At 37.4% G+C, this 18,407-nt stretch overlaps 1 protein-coding gene across 1 annotated transcript; it reads right to left on the reverse strand.

Annotated features, from left to right (window-relative positions):
* Positions 1-6,696: 6,696 nt before the first annotated feature.
* LOC134000566 (tryptophan 5-hydroxylase 1-like) lies at positions 6,697-12,203 on the reverse strand. Its single transcript, XM_062439978.1, has 11 exons — positions 12,114-12,203; positions 10,831-10,986; positions 10,483-10,666; positions 10,162-10,262; positions 9,970-10,037; positions 8,975-9,171; positions 8,600-8,735; positions 8,380-8,506; positions 8,004-8,099; positions 7,426-7,559; positions 6,697-6,871 (listed from the first exon to the last, which is right to left on the reverse strand). The coding sequence occupies exons 1-11, from the start codon at positions 12,201-12,203 to the stop codon at positions 6,697-6,699; spliced, it is 1,464 nt and encodes a 487-aa protein (XP_062295962.1).
* Between the last annotated feature and the right edge of the window lie 6,204 nt (positions 12,204-18,407).

The raw sequence follows: 18,407 nt of genomic DNA on the forward strand, positions 1-18,407 counted from the left end.
AAGGTATTTCGGCACCTGCCAGCCAGCTGCCAGGGCAACTGACGGTATTTCGGCAGCCCTGCCTCTGTTTTTTCTAACTACCACAGCATGGTAGGGTGTTTGTATGTGTTTATAAACGAGTGGACAAGGCATGGCCAGTGCAGGTTAATGTTACAGGAGAGGAGCAGGGGACTACCCACAGTGCTGATGAGCAGACAAGTAAAGCAGATGAGGAGGTGTGAGCACACGAGCACCAGAGAGGGGAAACTAGGCAGTTGGGCAAGAGTCAAATGACTCTTATATATATTTTATATCATATATCATATATAATATAATATATATAGGCCATGTCGCTATCCATTGTGCTGAATGGAGTGTGTGTGTCTGTGTGCAGGAGCATGTGATTGGTTCACAGGGCCTGCCGAAGCCAGAGAATAGGCTCCTATTTTGATCTGTTGCTGTTGTTTTTTGGCTATGCTGTTATGATCAATGTTTGTGCAGACAGTTGATGGTTGGTGATGGTGATGTTTTTCATAATATGGTGTGAAATCAAACTTTCACACATCTTGGTTTTATTATTGTTGGGTGTCTTTAAATTGAATGAGTATGGTCTCTTTGTGTAAAGTGCCTTGAGATAACTGTGTTGTGATTTGGCACTATAGACTATAGTCACTGTTGTATGTCCCGAAAGAAACAAATGCATTATGTGATGTAGATTACCAAGATATTACACTTTTTTTTTAAATAATGAGACTCTGTAAATCGGAGGGATGGGGGGATGGGGGGGCTACAAAACCTCTCAGCCCCAGGGCCTAACATTAGGTTAAGGCGGCCCTGTGAATAGGAAGCTTCAGCCGTCCAAATGAGTAGTCAATCAAGTCAGCCAATGAAGTAGATATCTTTCAGTCTTTTTAGTGCCAAAGTCCCTCTTTTTGTGACTATACTTCCACCACAGCTCAACAGGGAAACACAAAGAGGGAATTCGATGTTAAAAGACTGTAAGATGTGTCAGATATCACTTGATATGACTGCTGAAGCTGAATATAAACTTCATCTACTTTAAATGACTGTGTATACTGTGGATTTTGTCCTCCATCACTTTCATTGAAAGCACATTTGAAGGAGATCTTATAATAGTCAGTATGAACAGGAGGAATGATTACAGAGAGGAAAACGTCTTTACTGTTCATATGAACACCTGACTGCTGGTTTAAGACACACTTGAACAACTGTGAATCTGTCCTTCAACAACATGCTTCAACACTTTTGGAGGGGACTGTACTCTGTATTTCTGTAAGTTGTTTTTCTCTGAGAATTTCAGCATAGCAGGTATTCCTGTGTGATGTGGATCACCATTGAAGCAAGCCAAAATAAATGTATTGAGGAAATAGACAAAAGATGATGAGATGAAATGATGATTTTTCACTCGAACGAGATGACAAATACCATAAAATGCATACAAACAATTTGTACTTGATGTGGTAATTTTTAAAAAAAATCTTACATTTTACAGTTATAGTAATGTATTACTTATGACATAAGTAAGCAAGAGGGTCATGCCTTATTTATTTACTCGTATTATGGACTGTGGCATATAATACAGAGATATTTTTTAATTTTAGTTTTTATTTCATCCCCCCTCCACCAGCTCAATAATGACACATTATGGTACCTTATTTTGAAGGGTGAAATGCCTTCCAGTGGTCTCTCTGAAAATTGACAGCTGCTCAGACTAGCCGCAGCTCACTGTATCTGTCTGGTTTTCATTTTATTTTGCCAGATTAACATAATAATGACCCACCAGATGATGAATAAGTTACAGCAGTAAGAGGGGTGACATATTTGGTCAAGGAAGACTAATGAATTGTTAGTTTTAAAAATGTAATCGATAAATGGGATTATTTATGCAGGTCAACAAATTGGCTTCAGCCAGCTGGCTCATGCCTTCTTCTTTTTTTTAAGATTTGGCCCCAAAGTACCTTTTTTCTTGAATTTACTTTCTCTGTGTTAAAATGATTAAAGGTCAAAATAGGATTGAAACCTGTGGTAGCAATCCGAAAGTTGGCAACAGATAGCACCCTGTTATTAATAGGGACCCACATGACCATACTGGCTGGGGACTGAACTTCAAAATGTATTTCACTTTTACTTTTCATATTGGTTTTACTTTCTATATTATTTAAGATAAGTTTCAGAGTTATTCATTTGCTCATATTACATCGGAAACCATTGCCGGTTTACCATAAAGGCAATCTGAGCAAGTCCCCAAGGTTCCTTGAGCAGAATGAAGCCCTTCATGATGGGAGGGGGAAAAAAAATCTAATTCTAATATATAATTGTTTTGAGCTCCACAGAAACACAACACAAGGATTGACCCATTCTCTTAATGTTAATAATTCTGGTCACTGTAGGAAACTTTGTATATCCATATGTGGAGTTATCGAGTTGGACTTAGAGTTGTATGTGGAGTTACAAGGTTTACACCTAACAGCAGTGTTATCCAATCAAAATAAAATAAAAGTTGTTTCCACGAATATTAAGTCTCATGATTGACTGTTTTATTTGTCAGTTTGACGGCTGGGCAAGTGATGATTAGTTAGCAGGTCACAATGATTACGTTAGTGTGTGAAAAAATTATCTAGCAGAAAACAGCCCTGGCATTAACCAAAGACCCAGCAGGGCTGCCAAAATGAAGAAAAAACAAAAGGAAAAGGAAAAGAACAACGGCACTGAACTAACTTGTATCCACTTAGGGAAATTTCACTTAGGGGAAGTCTTATCTTATGCAGGAAAGTCCTGATCACACAGTTAAAATGGAGAAAGCAGAAGAGAAAGGTAGTGATAATGAGTCATTTTGCTTGTCCACTGACCTTCCAGTCACAAGCTCACTCTCTAACTTTTAGGCCATCATGTAGGAGAAGCTGTAATAGACTTTATTACTTTTATTACTTCACCTATATACCTTATTGGCTATGAATAAAAAGCAATCTCAACTCAAGAGTATTACTGGCTTTTACCTCTTTCTAGCATTTTGTTTTACTACTATAAAACAAGGCTAAGCAGCAAATGGAACTGGTTCAGTTGTCATGTGACCTTTATATGGGAGTCTGGTCACGTAGGCCTCATTTCCACCTGGTGTTTACATGTGATCTGTATCTGTATACTTTATCTTGATAATGATGTCTGAACTGTTTTTAGTGTTTTCATGATGCCGATTCTCAGATAACAGTTAATTGAGATCAGATTTAAATATGTAAATAGTTAGGTGGACAACACATTTAATGTCTCTTGGGTCAAGAGAAGTGATATCATGGATGGGCATCATTCATCCATTTTAAGCTATGGGAGACTCTAGCTACAGCTGCTACTTGTATCATCTTTTAGGTTTGCTTAAACTGGCAGGAGGAGGTGGAGTTAGGTGACCTTTCACCTTGCTGGGTGGTTTTAAGAATTTGGTCATGCTGTACAGATTACATTTACACCTGGTGTCAAGCATCGGTTGAGAATACCCTCCTGGTCTATGATTTTTACTACTTCCAAACCAATGTTTTGACCATCAGCTGTTCACAAGCAGCTGATGTCTGTTTCCAGAGTCCTTGCTGTTTTACCGATGTAGTGTTCCCCCTAGTTGTCACAGGTTATGTCATACATCATATCCAAGGGGGTCCTAAAGTGTTGAATGGTTCTTCCAACCACATTTGTAAGGTGGCATTGGTGGCAACCCATTGGTTGATTTAGCAATGTCTCTACATGGTTGTTTTTTTCTGTACACCATGGTCAACTGAAAGAAAACCACAGGATTATGAGCTAATACATTCAACCTTTTTGCTGAGATCATCAAGATTACTGTGTAAGTGTCTTGAGCCATCATAATCATACAGTAATCTGCTACTTAGATGGATAACAACATATTTGACTGTTTTTGGCACACAAAAAAGCAACACGAAAACATGGTAAGATTTCAGTAGAATAAAGGGATTTAAAGGTCCTGGAAATGTGTTTTTACAATCAGTTTTACTTCATTTTTAGAACAGTTTTGTTTTTTTCACATAAGAGAGTTGTGTTTTTGTCTGTACTATTCACACTGGTTTAAACTGGGTGGGTCTCAGTTGGAAAAAGGTGATGTCAAATATTTCCATGCACCAAATGGCATTTAGCAAAAAAATTTAACTCTGAGTCTGAAGACAGATGTGGGATTGTCTGCTTGAGTTGCAGACTGCTCAATCAACATCCACACTGTTCTGATAAAGCAGAACAGTAGTTGACTCAACCCTAAAGAAATAATAGTCTGAACTGTAACATTGACTGTAGATTGTTAATATTATAGGGAAATACTTAAGATTTGAAACCAAAATTTAATATTTTTCCACCATAGTTGTAGTAAGTGTTGACAATGTAGGAAAGACTTTGAAAAACAAAAGTTAAGGTAGGTATGGGGTAGGGGGGATCTGGACTCATGCACTTGGTATTTATAAAATCCTGGCAATGGCCCTGGCTTAAGCAACCATAATTAGGGTGATTTGAAGCAGTTGCTCATATTTGGACCACACATAATACAGACTATGTGAATGAACCAGTTGATAATCTGAATAACAATATAGTATGTGTAGTTTGAAACTTTTGTAGCCAATGTAATATGGATGGTTAATGGGTTTGGTTGTAAAAGAAGGAACATCTTTTGAAGGTGTTATACTTTATCTATCAAAACAGCTCCCCATTGGTTTGGGGGTTGAAATGCACTCCCATAAAGTAACCACAAGAGGGTAGTAGAGTGGTGGCCTCCAGAAGGTTGCTGCACAGCAGTCAGTGGGGTGGACACAGTGTCATCAGCTATGTAATCTGGTGCAATTTAATTCCACAGCAGCGCAGTAAATACTACCTTTGTGCAGCTACAAAGTTAATAAAACATGTTCACATGTATTTAGAGAAACAGAGATTGAAATGTTGTCACTCTTTAAATTGTAAGGTGTACCTTATATTTTGTCCAGTTGTTCCTATATGTAAGGGAGTGTTGGATTATATGACTTTATCACCAAGTCTTTACAGGATAAGACTAGCATTACTTTATATTTTTCTTGCTGTCAACAAATGTTGTGAAAAGACCGACATCAACAATATCTCGACACATTTCTCAATACCATCCCACATTTCTACCCTGTGTGACACATATTCTTGTAACTATATGAAAAAACAGGGACAACCAGAAACCAGACAATTATGGGGTATTAAAACTATCCATTTAATAAAGAAATAAGAATACAGACAACAAAACGTTTTACCAATAATGAACATTCATTCATCAGAGCCAATTAAGGTTACAAGCTACAGACAGTCAATGTTACAGTGTAGTTTAATCAGGGATGTTCCAACCAACTCAGGGACCATCAAGGCATTTTCATTGGATTGGTATCAACTATATAAAGCCTGTTCCATATCCAATTAAGAAAGGGATTGTAATCCATTGCTGTCTGGGAATGCCAGCTGTCAACAACACCTCACAGTGCACAAGCAAAAAGCTGTCATAGTATCTATCATCACAGTGTAACTTGGTAGCATCATAGAGTAGCCTTCACATTGTGGCAATGAAGTTTCGACTTTTATTACTTTTTAAAAAGTTTGACTTCATTATACATTTATTGAAATACTATCACATAAAGTAAGACAAATTACAACACTGCGAGTTACCCATCTAGGCAAGAACACCCACATTATCACACCATATGTCATATACTTTTATGGTCATATATGACAACAGAAATTAGTCACACAACTACGCACTTTCACGTTATTTGTTGCATTTATTACCATTTACAGCTTGCAATTTTTGTCTGGTACTTGTGCACAACCCTACAAAAATGTCAATAGGATACTGAACACAACTCAGGAAGTCTTTGTTAATTTGTCATTATTCATTATTGTGGGTGTCTATTTCTATTTGTATGGGCAGATCTGAACACAACAATCATACTCAGGAAGGGGTGTCAGGCTGGTTATGAACAAATTCTGGAGAAGTTAGTTTGTGGTTGGAATATAACCCAACTACAATGCATTCTCTGTAAATTTGAGCTAAATGGCTACTGTAGGCCAGTGGGCTTTGTATAGTGGGATTAGGATGACAGCATATATTGAGGTCCAACCTGCACTAGCAACAAAGTAACACCTCATGAATGTTTGGAAATGCCCCAAGAGTCCAACATGGAGGACACGATTGTATTAGTTGTGTCTCCCTTCTCTGCTGCATTAAAAGCCAAACTAATACAGCTTTCCACTTATTAATTTGGTCACCAGTGAAACAAGTCACAAAGGTTTCCACTGTACAATTCACTTAATGCAGGGTTAATTAGCATTCACAATAAGAGGTGAACAACACTGACATTGGTAGTCCCATAATGGAGGCACTATGTAAAGTACTCTATTCAAGATTCATCAAATCACAACAGGTTAGCCTAACTACCATTTTAATGCAGGTCAGTATGCTAGTTTGCCCAAACTTTTCTATCATTCCCCCATTCTGACCAAACCCCATTCCACCTCACATATTTCCAGTCCATCCAACCCAATAAACCCAATCAAAACTCTTCAAACTCCAGCTAACCTCTTCTGACCCTAATATACCAACTACATGCAGCTCTGCAATTCTCCTAAAACCCTTCCTGAACCCCAAAGAATCAGATGCACTCCCACCCTGATTCTCCTTCAGCCAACCACAGGCTCGCCTCAGACTCTCGTGTGCTTGTTGAGTCGGTTAAGAGCGTCCTCTACAATGTCCAGCTCATGCCGGATGTCCTTCACCATGCTGTTAATGCTGCTGGTGTCCTTCAGGACGTCCACACTCTGGGTGTAGGGGTTGTAGCATATTGTGAATGGGCGACGGATGGTCTTGGCAAACTCCCTGTACAGACGGCAATGTCAACTTGTATTGCAAAGCAGTAGGTACAGCTGTACAATAAGTAGTTTGACATTTTGGGAAATATGCTTATTAACATTGTTTTTGAGAGTTAGATGAAAAGATTGACACCACTCACATTTATGTGTTAAGTAATGAGCTAGAGTCAGGAAGTGATAAACCTAGCTTAGCGTAAAGACTAGAAGCAAGGACAGGTAGTATGGCTTTCCTTTACAAAAATACGGGTACCAGAACCATTAAAGCTAACTAAATCTGTTTAAACCTTACAAACAATATTGTAAATTGACAATTTGTCAGTTTTTAAGAAATCCAGCATAGCTGTCTTCTCCTGCCTCTGGTGTTTACTTTAAGCTACTGGCTTTAGCTCAGTAGTTGATACAAAAACACAAGTGGTATTACTCATCTCATACAACTCGTGTATATAATGACTATTGGCAAAATTGTCAGCTCATTGCAATAGAAATGATATAAAAATAATTACAGAATGGATTTTAGCTACAAAGGGACATTGTGCATTTGCAGAGTAGACATCTACTGACCTCATCTGGTTCTTGGCTTCCTCAAAACTCTCTGAAACAAAGTAAGCTTCTTGGAATGTAGTTATCATGCATTCCTGATTACAGGTCACCATGGGGTCAAATGGAAGGATATGAGCCTTGCCAGACAAAGCATGCTAATGGAGGAAAGAGAATACTATGGTCAGATTTACATTTTGGTCACATCATACAGACACATTAACATACTGGGAGAATGCCCTTCTTAAATTTCTACTTAACATAGATGGGTGATTTAATATGAATGTGATTGTGATCGGTTTGTGTGACCAAGGTAACTAAAATTGTGAAAATTCAATGTTTCTTGATCAATAAGTTATGATCCAAATGTGAAGATGTGTTTTGCTGATTGTGGTATTTACACACAATGGTTATGCTACTGGCTCTGGATCTGCACAAAAAAAGTATCACTTGTTACTTGGACTATGGGCTGACTGTTCATCAAACTTCATGTACTTCTCCTATTTTAGGGGCCTCGATAAAGAACAATCAAACAGACAAACAGCAATGGAAACCTTCAGGGAGGTGTGCAACAGAGTCAGGTCAACATGTAAATACGTTACCGTGAGTTCACTGATGGAGGAAAGGAGTCCTGCTCCATAGGCCCTCAGCCTGCCATCTTGCTTACATAGACCAAACTCCACTGTGAAGAAATAACACTGGAATACAACAGGTTTTAAATATTATTTCCTACCATTCATGGCGGCACCACAAAAATTGGACGAAAAAACATGTTTTAGTATTAAGTGTATTAGTATTTTAAAGTTTTAGTTTTTAGTATTTCTTTTTGTTTTAGCAACTAAAGATAGAAATCATAAGTAGTGTTAACTGTGATTAGCCCTAGTGTGTGTGTGTGTGTGTGTGTGTGTGTGTGTGTGTGTGTGTGTGTGTGTGTGTGTGTGCATGCATGTGTGTGTGTGTGTGTGTGTGCTTTCTCACTGTGGCCAGTTTCTTTACAGCATCATCTGAAGCCCCCAGTGATGCTAACCCAATCTCTTGAGAGAACTGAGCGAAGCTGGGCTCAGCAAGCAGGGGAACATGACCCAGCAGCTCGTGGCATGTGTCTCTGCATCAAACACACACATGAAACATACCAACTTTTGTTGGTACTTTGGAAGTCATAACAAGTGAATGCATTGGTGTATGTGTATGTACTCACGGTTCAGGTGTGTATAGAGGTTCGGAGCCATGGCGGACATACTGAGTGCAGTGGAAGACTCTGAACGCCAGGCCTGCTAGAAAGTCTCTGGGGGAGAGGTAACCTGCCACTGGCCTGATGATGAAGCCTGAGCGCTCTATTCAAACACAGCCGTATACACACATACTGTCTGTTTGTTCCATATAAAGTGATATTATCATTCATCAATGTTCTCCTACTTAGAACAAATTACTGCAGGTTAGGAATGATATAACAATTCAGCAGTGGTCCAGGTCTGTCAAAAGACTTAGTTCTATCATTAGATAAACTGCTGCTGTTATTTACCGTGATGCTCTAATTTGGCAAAGGTGGGTCATAGTCATTGTAAATGCTTACCCTTGAGGAAGCGTGAGATGTCTTCCAGCTGAGGGATATTGTCCTCGCTGTAGTTACAGTATTTGGACAGCAGAGGGAGATTCTTCAGATATTCCTTGCAGGCATGGCTGGGGTACAGCTTGTTGAGTTCCCTGAACACCACGCCCCAAGTACGAACCTCTTCTGCTGTGAAGTCTATACGAGGAATCGGATCGCCACTGACAAACAGAGACAGCCGGTAAGCTTGTTGACTCCAGCAAAATATAACTTTAAGATTCATAGAAATATGGAAAAACAATGTAGCAATGTAACACATGAATAGTTACTGTGTTACATGGTGACACTATATTTGTGTATCTCAAGTGTTATGCTGGTTTCTTTTCATCGCAGTCACTCAGATTGTTATTAAGAATGGTGTACCAAAATAATTCCTATTTTACTTTCCTCTATTTTTAAATTTTATGCAAAGTTATTGACTGTGGAGAGATTATTTAAATCAGTTGTATGCAGATGAGACTGTTATGTACATAGCCATTTCTGAAAATTAAAAACTTTACTACGAGAATTTTCTCTTGGTCAAAAAATATTTTTAAATATCTTATATTTATATATATGTAACCTTATATTAAATAAGTAATTTGCTAAATGAGTATACTAGAAACTTTTGGGCATCACATTGATTTTTTATCATAAGTATAATAAATGTCAGCCTCATAATACCACATTGTTTAATACATTGCTTTACTTGGAAGAGGAAAAAGGAATAGTCTCACAGCTATAGTACACTGACATATATCAGATGACATCTGTGATATGTTTACATGTTTAAAAAGCAGTTAGTTACATTAAGATCATATAATTTTGAAAGCAGTGACATTATGTCATTTGGTGTGTCAAATCATTTTACGCTTTGTTAGTTTTGTGCAGATGATGCTTGATAACAAAATGACAAATCTCAAGGAGCTTTTTATTAAATGTTGAAATAAATATCAGCTAAATAAGACAATGGAACTTACTGTTTGTAGCTCATAGCCAAATCAGCAAAATATTTTCTTCTTTTCCGATATATGTTGTCCTTAAATCCCTGCAAAAACAGTACACTCACACATGAGAAGAAGAAAATAGAAAAACTATTTTTGTTGCCTTACACACGTTAGACAAGATATTTTAAAATGTGTGCAAGATTTAAGTATCTCTGTCCAACATACCGGATGATCTGCATCCAAGTCAGAGCCATACATCAAAACCCGATTCACACACAGATCCAAATCAGAAATCTTCTTAGGGAACCAGGGCACATCAGCCAGATCTGAAATACATTTATAGTTACAGTTGACTATTTCAAATCAGTAAATTTCTCACTTGGTTTAGAGTTAAATCGTGAATTACACTTGAAACAAATACACTTTTACAGCTGGCATTTGACAGGCCTAGGTTATAAGTTATATGGTATTTTCAGCTGTATGTTTTTAAACTTGCATGGAGAATTTCTCATATTGTTAATTAGTTTAATGTAAAGTGCAGCCTACCTTTATCAGGTAGAGCGGATTCCTCAGCTTTCATAATCTCAATGACATCAGTATGCTTCTTTAGAAGCTGAGAAAGCTCCTTGAGCTGCTCATGGTCAGAGTCACAATCCACAAAGATCTCAAAGTCTGAATTCCTTCGTCTGGATTTGCGAGACTCAATATGAACAAGGTTGACATGCTTTTCCTGCACATACATAAAATACAAGATAAATGATATATGTGAAAAAGCTTCCAAACATGATCAAACTCAACATCCAGTGAAGATAATTTCGACAAAAATGATTCAGTAATTTGACTCTACATTTAAATACGAGAGAGCATCCTACTGATTGCTTTTAAAACACTCACCTGGAAAAGCTTAAGTGCTGTGACAAGACCACCAATTTCATTTTTTAGTGAGAATATGATAGTTGCACCATTTTTCAGAGTGCTGCTGGGCCTCCCATTGCAGACACCCCTTTTGTCCTGTTTTGCATCGATTTTACTGAGTGTAACCTTATTCATCTATGGTAAAAGAAGAAAACAATTATTCACACTGTGTGCATAACTGATTTTCCTACGACCTGAAATACAGACACGCTTTTTTTTCAGGATTTGGTGGAGAGCAAAACCTACGACAGTTTAATGCTGCCACCATGACAAAACATAAATGCTCAGATTTGTCTAAGGATAAAACTACCCTGAAAAGTAGTACATAACAATGAAAATATTTTCTTGTCATTATGACAGTTTACTTTTTAAGTTTATTCTTCTCATAATAATAAGAAAAACAACTTGTTATAAGGGGATGCTTATTCACACTAAAACAAGTAATTTTCTTGTTATAATGAGAATAAATCATTGTTAGAATGACAAAGGTGTTTCAAATATTAGACTGTATCTGTATCATAAAAACAGCTTTGTTGCTGCAGCTTTTAGGGCTAACACATAATCAAATTCTCTTAGTAAACAACTTAGCCAGGGTTAAGGTTAGGGTTAGATAGGGTTATCCACATGTGTCTCTATCAGAGAGAGTTCTGAAAGCCTATGTAAACGCTTGCCATGTGTTTTCCACAGTTAAAGCACAGACTGTTATGACAAAACTTTACTTGTTTTAAGGAGATATAGAAATGTTTTTTCTTGTCATAGAAGTTTTAATGTGATTGTTTTTTTTAAGTAATGCTGGACTTGCAATGGCAATCTCATTCAGACTAAAGGCAGCTTTCATGATAGTCTCCTTTTAATCCTTCTGCACAACAACGGATTAATCAGCAGTCCCAGGTAGACATGTATCCTCCTAACACCTTGAAGCAAGAACTGTAAACTAGACCAATTAAACCTGCAAGCAACTACTGTAGATCATCAGTACTTTGGAAATTAATATGAAAACAACCAAGCTGCCCATTGGCTTTCTATAAAATATTTTTAGAAAAATCAGTCTGTTTGAAATTGGTAAACACTTCCATGTCATTTTTGTGGTTTAAATTACAGTGGTCTATATCTTGATTGGCTTTGTTACAAGTTTCATTCAAATAAATCAATACAGAAAAAACAGACATCAGTGTTTTAATAAGTTCATTCCAATCAGAATGAAAAGTTTTTGTCAGCTCATTAAAGAAAGACGGAACACAAGCATCATTATTGCCACTTACTTCGTTGTTGAGCTGCTTCTCCTCATGAACAGAGTCAAAAGACCTTCCTCTGCTGCGTGGCCCCTGTTCATCAGCCTTTTTTGCATACATGCCTGTCTCTAGATTAGTAGAAATATGATATATAACTTTTGCTCAGTAAACTAGATGACAGTGAGTTTCCTGGAAAGGAAAACGGCCTGTCGCAATAGCAGCAGACTGTCAGCTACAGGATGAGTTGCCTGCTGTACTGTCACACAGAGCAAAATGCTGGGGTATTTATGAAGCCTTGGTGGAGGGGAGGGCATATGGAGAGAGGGAGCTGCCATTTCTTTCAGCAGGAGGGAGATTAGAAATAGGGTCACGATTAACATCAGGGCTGAGATGTCACGTGGCCTGACATGCAAACCAAAGAAAGGCGCTATGATTCGGTCATAAGTAGCCTTGAAGTTCTCAACTATGTTTTATTATTACTATGTTAATAGAAACAAATTTATTTATGCATACATAAATCATACCAGTGGCTTAGTGAAATTCATACATGAGTGCTACTGTAGCTGACTAGCTGACAGCTAATATGCTGGCTAGCCTGCAACATACTGGCACTAGTTAGTCACATTAGTTTTATGAGCTAGCTGGCTTAGTAACTATTCGCATGGATATATTATAAGAGCTGTATAGGGTGCCGCCGCTCAGCCATCGGCCGATTTTTCCCAATGGTCACTCGCGGTATTGCTGCAAAGAAATCCCCCTATGGCCCAAAAAGCACCTCAAAGACCACCATTATAAAAGACACTGTTGACAAGACATCTTGAACAGCAGACAATGTCAATTATGTGGAATTTCTGTTATGAATTTTTTATTTGTATTTGTAACACACACAAAAGCTATTTAAAAATTCATCACATCATCACAATGTAAAGTCTATGGCCAGAACTCGCGGGCGTGACCAGTAGGGTGATACACTACTCTGCATAATTAGTGAGACTTACTGGAAGCCATTCAGAGTGTTGCTTTTGTTTGAATAGTGACAGAAATAGTTGTGAAAAGAAAAAAAAAGTGTGGCATAATAACCGGGCAACTTAGTTGAAACATTACATTTTTCCAAAGGTGATTTATTAGAAAGTGTTACATAACAATACACATAAATCTTTTGTCAGCCCCAGATTCTGTGATGTGTGGTGTAATTTCAGATTGGTGTCTGTTTACTCCACTCTCTATGAACCAAGCTGGCAGGCTGAGAGATCAATCAGACTGTTCAAGGAAACCCAAATATCCTTCACCCCGGATAGCCCTCCGACACATTCTCTGGGTTTGTGGCTGCTTTCATACACAATTCTTAGACTGGATTATTTTGGATTTCAAGATTATTTAATTCAAAGTTAACAGACATGTGTTTATTGGATTAACACACTTTCTATTTATTTTAAATAAAATAGTTGATTCCAAATATTTAAGGGAGAAAGCATGTGCTTGTTTGAAAGTACTCCTTGCAGTATACTCTTGTGGTGCACTCAACAGAGGATATGACGTGATTTGTTAGGCCACACTAATTCTACTACGTCTTCATTAAGCTAGTTCTTAAATGCTATTTTCGACAACGACATGCATCAACAGTTTCAGCTAGCTTCTGTAAATACGTATGTGTGGAGGACAGATGACACCCTGAAGGTCTTAGTTTGGACAGAGGGCCAGAGCAGAGAGAAAAAGATTAAAGTATGTCAGCAGAATCCCACTCTGGAGCAACTCAAACTTCATCCCCTGGTTGGTAGAAACCAGCTCCTGGTAAAAAGCCTCACACCCTGTCCACATTAAGCCAGCTAGATTTGTAAATTAGCCAGACACACAAGCAACTAGTCTTGGCAATTCAACTCAGCGTTGATTTGGAGTTTGTTGTGTTGTTCAAAGCATGTGATTCTGGGCAGCATGTTATACAGGACAACTCCCAGGTGCCACACTGTGGTTGGACTGTGGGTCCAGCATTCCTACCATTCCAGTGGGATTTGTGCTGAGATACCATGAAAGATAGGTTAAGATGATTTCTTCTTTACAAAGCAGCTTAGCTCAAACAGCAGAACACGTGGGACATCAGAGCAGGTGTATATTAAGATGTTTTCCACCTTCATGTCCTGGTGGAAGATGTGTTTTGCTGCTTTGGAATGTGCTGAGCCTCCTTCTTATGAGGAGAGCTACTTTTGAACTCAATGTGTTTATAAAGGTCAACAAAGGGGATCGGACATTCCAGCACCAGTGTCCACACCATACCAATTCAGTAGAGAAATTGCTGCTAACTTCCTGGATCCTGCTGGTCCAGACCTTCATCGTGACAGAAATGACACAGAGTGTGTCTAACTATTCTGATGTTTTCAGATCACATTCTCATTGGGAACATGTTCTATTACCATAGGGAAGTTCTCAGGTAACCAACATGGACTGATTTCCTTCAGTGAGCAAGTTAAGCTGCTGGTATTTAGCCTCAAATTCATCTCTGGTGTCCATTTAGGTTTACCTTCTCAAGCCATAGGTGTAGGTCAGACTACATTTTTTTTCTTCCTGAGTGTCCCAATATCCTTGACATATCACCTGGATGTTCTGTTGTCCTGCTGCTTTCTGGGCTGGCTTCCAGTGAGGATTGGGTGACACTTTTAGTTCCCTCCTCGCTGTGCTTGAGTTCAGATAACCTTTGTGGTTTCCTTGGTACCTCTCAATTTTTAGGTACCTCTCACTTTTCTTTTTGTCCCCTTAACGCTGACTGTGTCTTCTGAGATGATGCAAGATTCTTGCTCTAAGGTTCTTGCTAGTCTTTCTGGGGTCCAACATGAGCAACAATACAACAAAAAAGCCAAACAAGCCAATAAAAAAAAAAGGGAGAATAACTCTAAAAGGTTAGACAATACAAACTTAAATTCAAATTACATTTTCCAGGCAACAGAAACTCTACATCAAACATGACCAGAACATTGCTAACTTTTCACAATCAAAGTGTGGTTGAATAACAGGAGACATGAGTTTGGTTTAGCCACCGCATTTCACACATATTAGCATGAAAAGAACAGTGAAGAACTGACCCAGCTGCTCCATTCTGCACTCCCTGAAGTTTCTTTTAGTTGCTTGTTAGCAGTATTCAACAAAATGACTAGGCAGTACTCCAGGTGTGACAGAACAAGTGAGTCAGTCAGAACGTCAGTCAGAAAAATGAGATGGAACATATGTGCAACATTTGCTCGAAACTTCCAAGGAAACTATTAAAGAAGGGTCATTACATCATACTAATGTTCTAATGCTCTGCTCTGTGCCAGACTTAAGGAGATGCAAGGAGAAGCACAATGAAACCCAACAAATCTATGTACGTATGTATGCATATCTGTGTTATCTAACCTTTGATGAAGAAATGCCTCTACCAAATAAAAGAACACAGTGACTAATATTTCCACCAATATATCATTTATTTGGTCTCCAAATAGTATCCAAACATGATTATAGGCATACTTTATAGGGGTCATGGCAAGTCAAATTAAAATGCTCAAAATGGAAAATAAAAAAATGAATGGATAAATATTGTAAACAATATCTGTATTCTTCATTCCTTCTCTCTTCCATTTATTTCAATTGGCAAGCTGCTTTATGATAACTGACAGGGTTAATGGTGTGTGAATATCTCGTATTCAAATGAAACGTTTACAAAGCTCCAGTTTATTAACTCTGCATTAGTATGCTATTAACTGACAATCTGCTATGAAACAACAAAGGCATATATTTCATGGCTATCAGACACTTTTAGAAAAATGTTATGCCGCAAACTTGATCATCAGAAAAAAATGCATCATAATTATGAACAAAACAATCTATGCCATGATAAAACAACACCATGCCATTTGTCTGGTGCTCTATCGTCCACCTGGTCTCCACATGAAAAAATGTAACCTCAATCACATATGCATACATCTAGTTTAACATTAACACAACTTGCATAGAAATAAGTTATTGAATTTACATACAAATCAAAAGAAATATGCCTTGAAAACCCATGAAACATTATCTAAATAACAACACTTAAAAATAGCAGTCATAGCATCATCCAGAATGATAACCTGTGAAACAGAAAGGGGAGAGATGAAGGAGTGGTCTGCCCATTCTTCACTACACTAACTGCACTGAGAGCTTTCAAGCGTAGCACTAATGTGCATTTATGTGCATAGTGATGTAATGACCCTTCCTCCCCCTTCCTTCATTTACAGATTCCTTGAAAATTGCAGTGACCTTTTAAATCATGGAAATAATGTGATCACTTTGATCAGGCCAAGAAACTATCTATTAACACCAAGTCATTTGTGAGCTTTATAAACTGCTCAACTGATTTATACCGATAGTATAAATTAATAGTTGCTGTTGTCTTTCACTACAAGAGGTTGTTTGCAAAAGCCAACTTTCTTTTATTATTTTGCAGGACACTTTGATGATTCATAATACTCCTTATGTTGTCCATATTTATACTGAAGCTACAAATTAATTCATTTACTGAACCCCAGTGATGAAAATTGATGTCACCACATACTTTCCTGAACTTAATGGCACCTTACTTTCAGTTCAAATCAATGAGTAAAACATCAGCATGGAAAAAATAATACGTTTAAATGTTATGACTTTGGTGTGACACTTGATATTGATAACCTATATGTAACTGACCAATACTAAATACCCATGCAACAGCTTTATTAAAAGACATTTTATAACATTATGTCCTACTGCTTTACGCCTCAACAATTACTACTCTGTGAACCTGAAATATGTCATGTAAAAGTATTTAAACTATGCAGTTGAAATGTGATTGAGAAACATCTTGTATACCTCTGTCCATCAACAGGCCCCAAACCTTGGACCATGTGACATTTTAAGATTTAGTACTAAAAGTTAATTAGAGACCACCGCTGCAACACATAAAGAGAGTGAAGCTTGATTCAGGACTGAGGAAGGATCTGCAGGCCCTCCACCAATCATGTCCATACACTGTATGAAGATCATTCTGTCTCTGTCTATATCTGTGTTTTTGATGCATCAGCTGTTTCAAGCAGAAGTATCCAAACTTAAAATACATATATAAATATGTTGAGAAATTGGATAATAGATGGGTTGCTACACTTAGGGTTTGGAGGGCAGTCTATCGGAATCAGAAACTAAAGGAAGATCTAATTCTATTAAAAGACTTCCCTCCTAACAAAACTGATCAGACTTTCAAATTGTGGGCTTCTAAAGGTTTATGTAAATTTGGACAAATGTTCTTTTTAACAGTTAAAGACACAATATGGTCTACCCAACTCACACCTGTTTAGATTATTCCAAGTGAGAAATTATCTGTCTGAAGCGCTAATCTTGAGGTCCATTCAAGATATGAATCCACTGGTAAGATATATGCTTAAAATACATAACAGCGGGCTTGATACAAAATTTCTGACTAAGGTGGTTAAAATAATGCAACTAAATCAACAAGATGACCAAACTTATGTTAGCTCCAGAAGCAAATGGGAAAAAGAAGTGTCATCTAATATATACTCAGATGATAGGGAACAAATTTGTAAAAATATACATGAGACAACTAACTCAAATTATTAGAAAAAATATGCATGGAAGATGATAATCTGGTATTTAAAAACACCTAAAATTCAAGGCAAAAAAAAAAAAAAATGAAATCTAGCTTCAAGATGCTGGAGAAAATGTGGGGAGCAGAGTGCAGACCACAGTCATGTACTTTGGAAATGTAAGACTATTTGTGGATTCTGGGAAATATCTATTGGTCTCATATTGGTCTTCTCTTTAAATGCAAACCCACTAGTACGTCTTCTTGGGAAAGTACCTGAAGAAATTAATAGAAAAGATACTCATTTGTGTTTAGTGATAAGAATAGCTATGATTAAACAAATTACAAAGAACTGGTTAACTGATGATACTTTATTCAATTCTAAATGGAAGGATCTTGTAAAAGAAATATATGAAATGGAAAAAAAACAACAGAAATCAAGTTCATATATTTAAAGAAAGATGGGAAAATGGGTTAGATACATAACAGAATGATTGATGTCACCTTGGTTATGGATATATAAATTGACATTTAATTAAACCATTGAACTGATATATCTGATGAACTAGTATAGATTTTTGCTTTTTCTTTTGTTTCGTCTATGTATGTTATCGTTCTTTTATTAGGTATGTCTGTAACACAATTTTGTAAAATGCAAATTAAAAAAAAAAAAAGACATGTACTTTGAATGTGTAGTTTGGCTCATATTCTGTTCACTAATGAGTGAACAGAAGCGGAGGATT

The sequence above is a fragment of the Scomber scombrus genome, chromosome 1 (assembly GCF_963691925.1).
Source record: "Scomber scombrus chromosome 1, fScoSco1.1, whole genome shotgun sequence".
Lineage (NCBI taxonomy): Eukaryota > Metazoa > Chordata > Actinopteri > Scombriformes > Scombridae > Scomber > Scomber scombrus.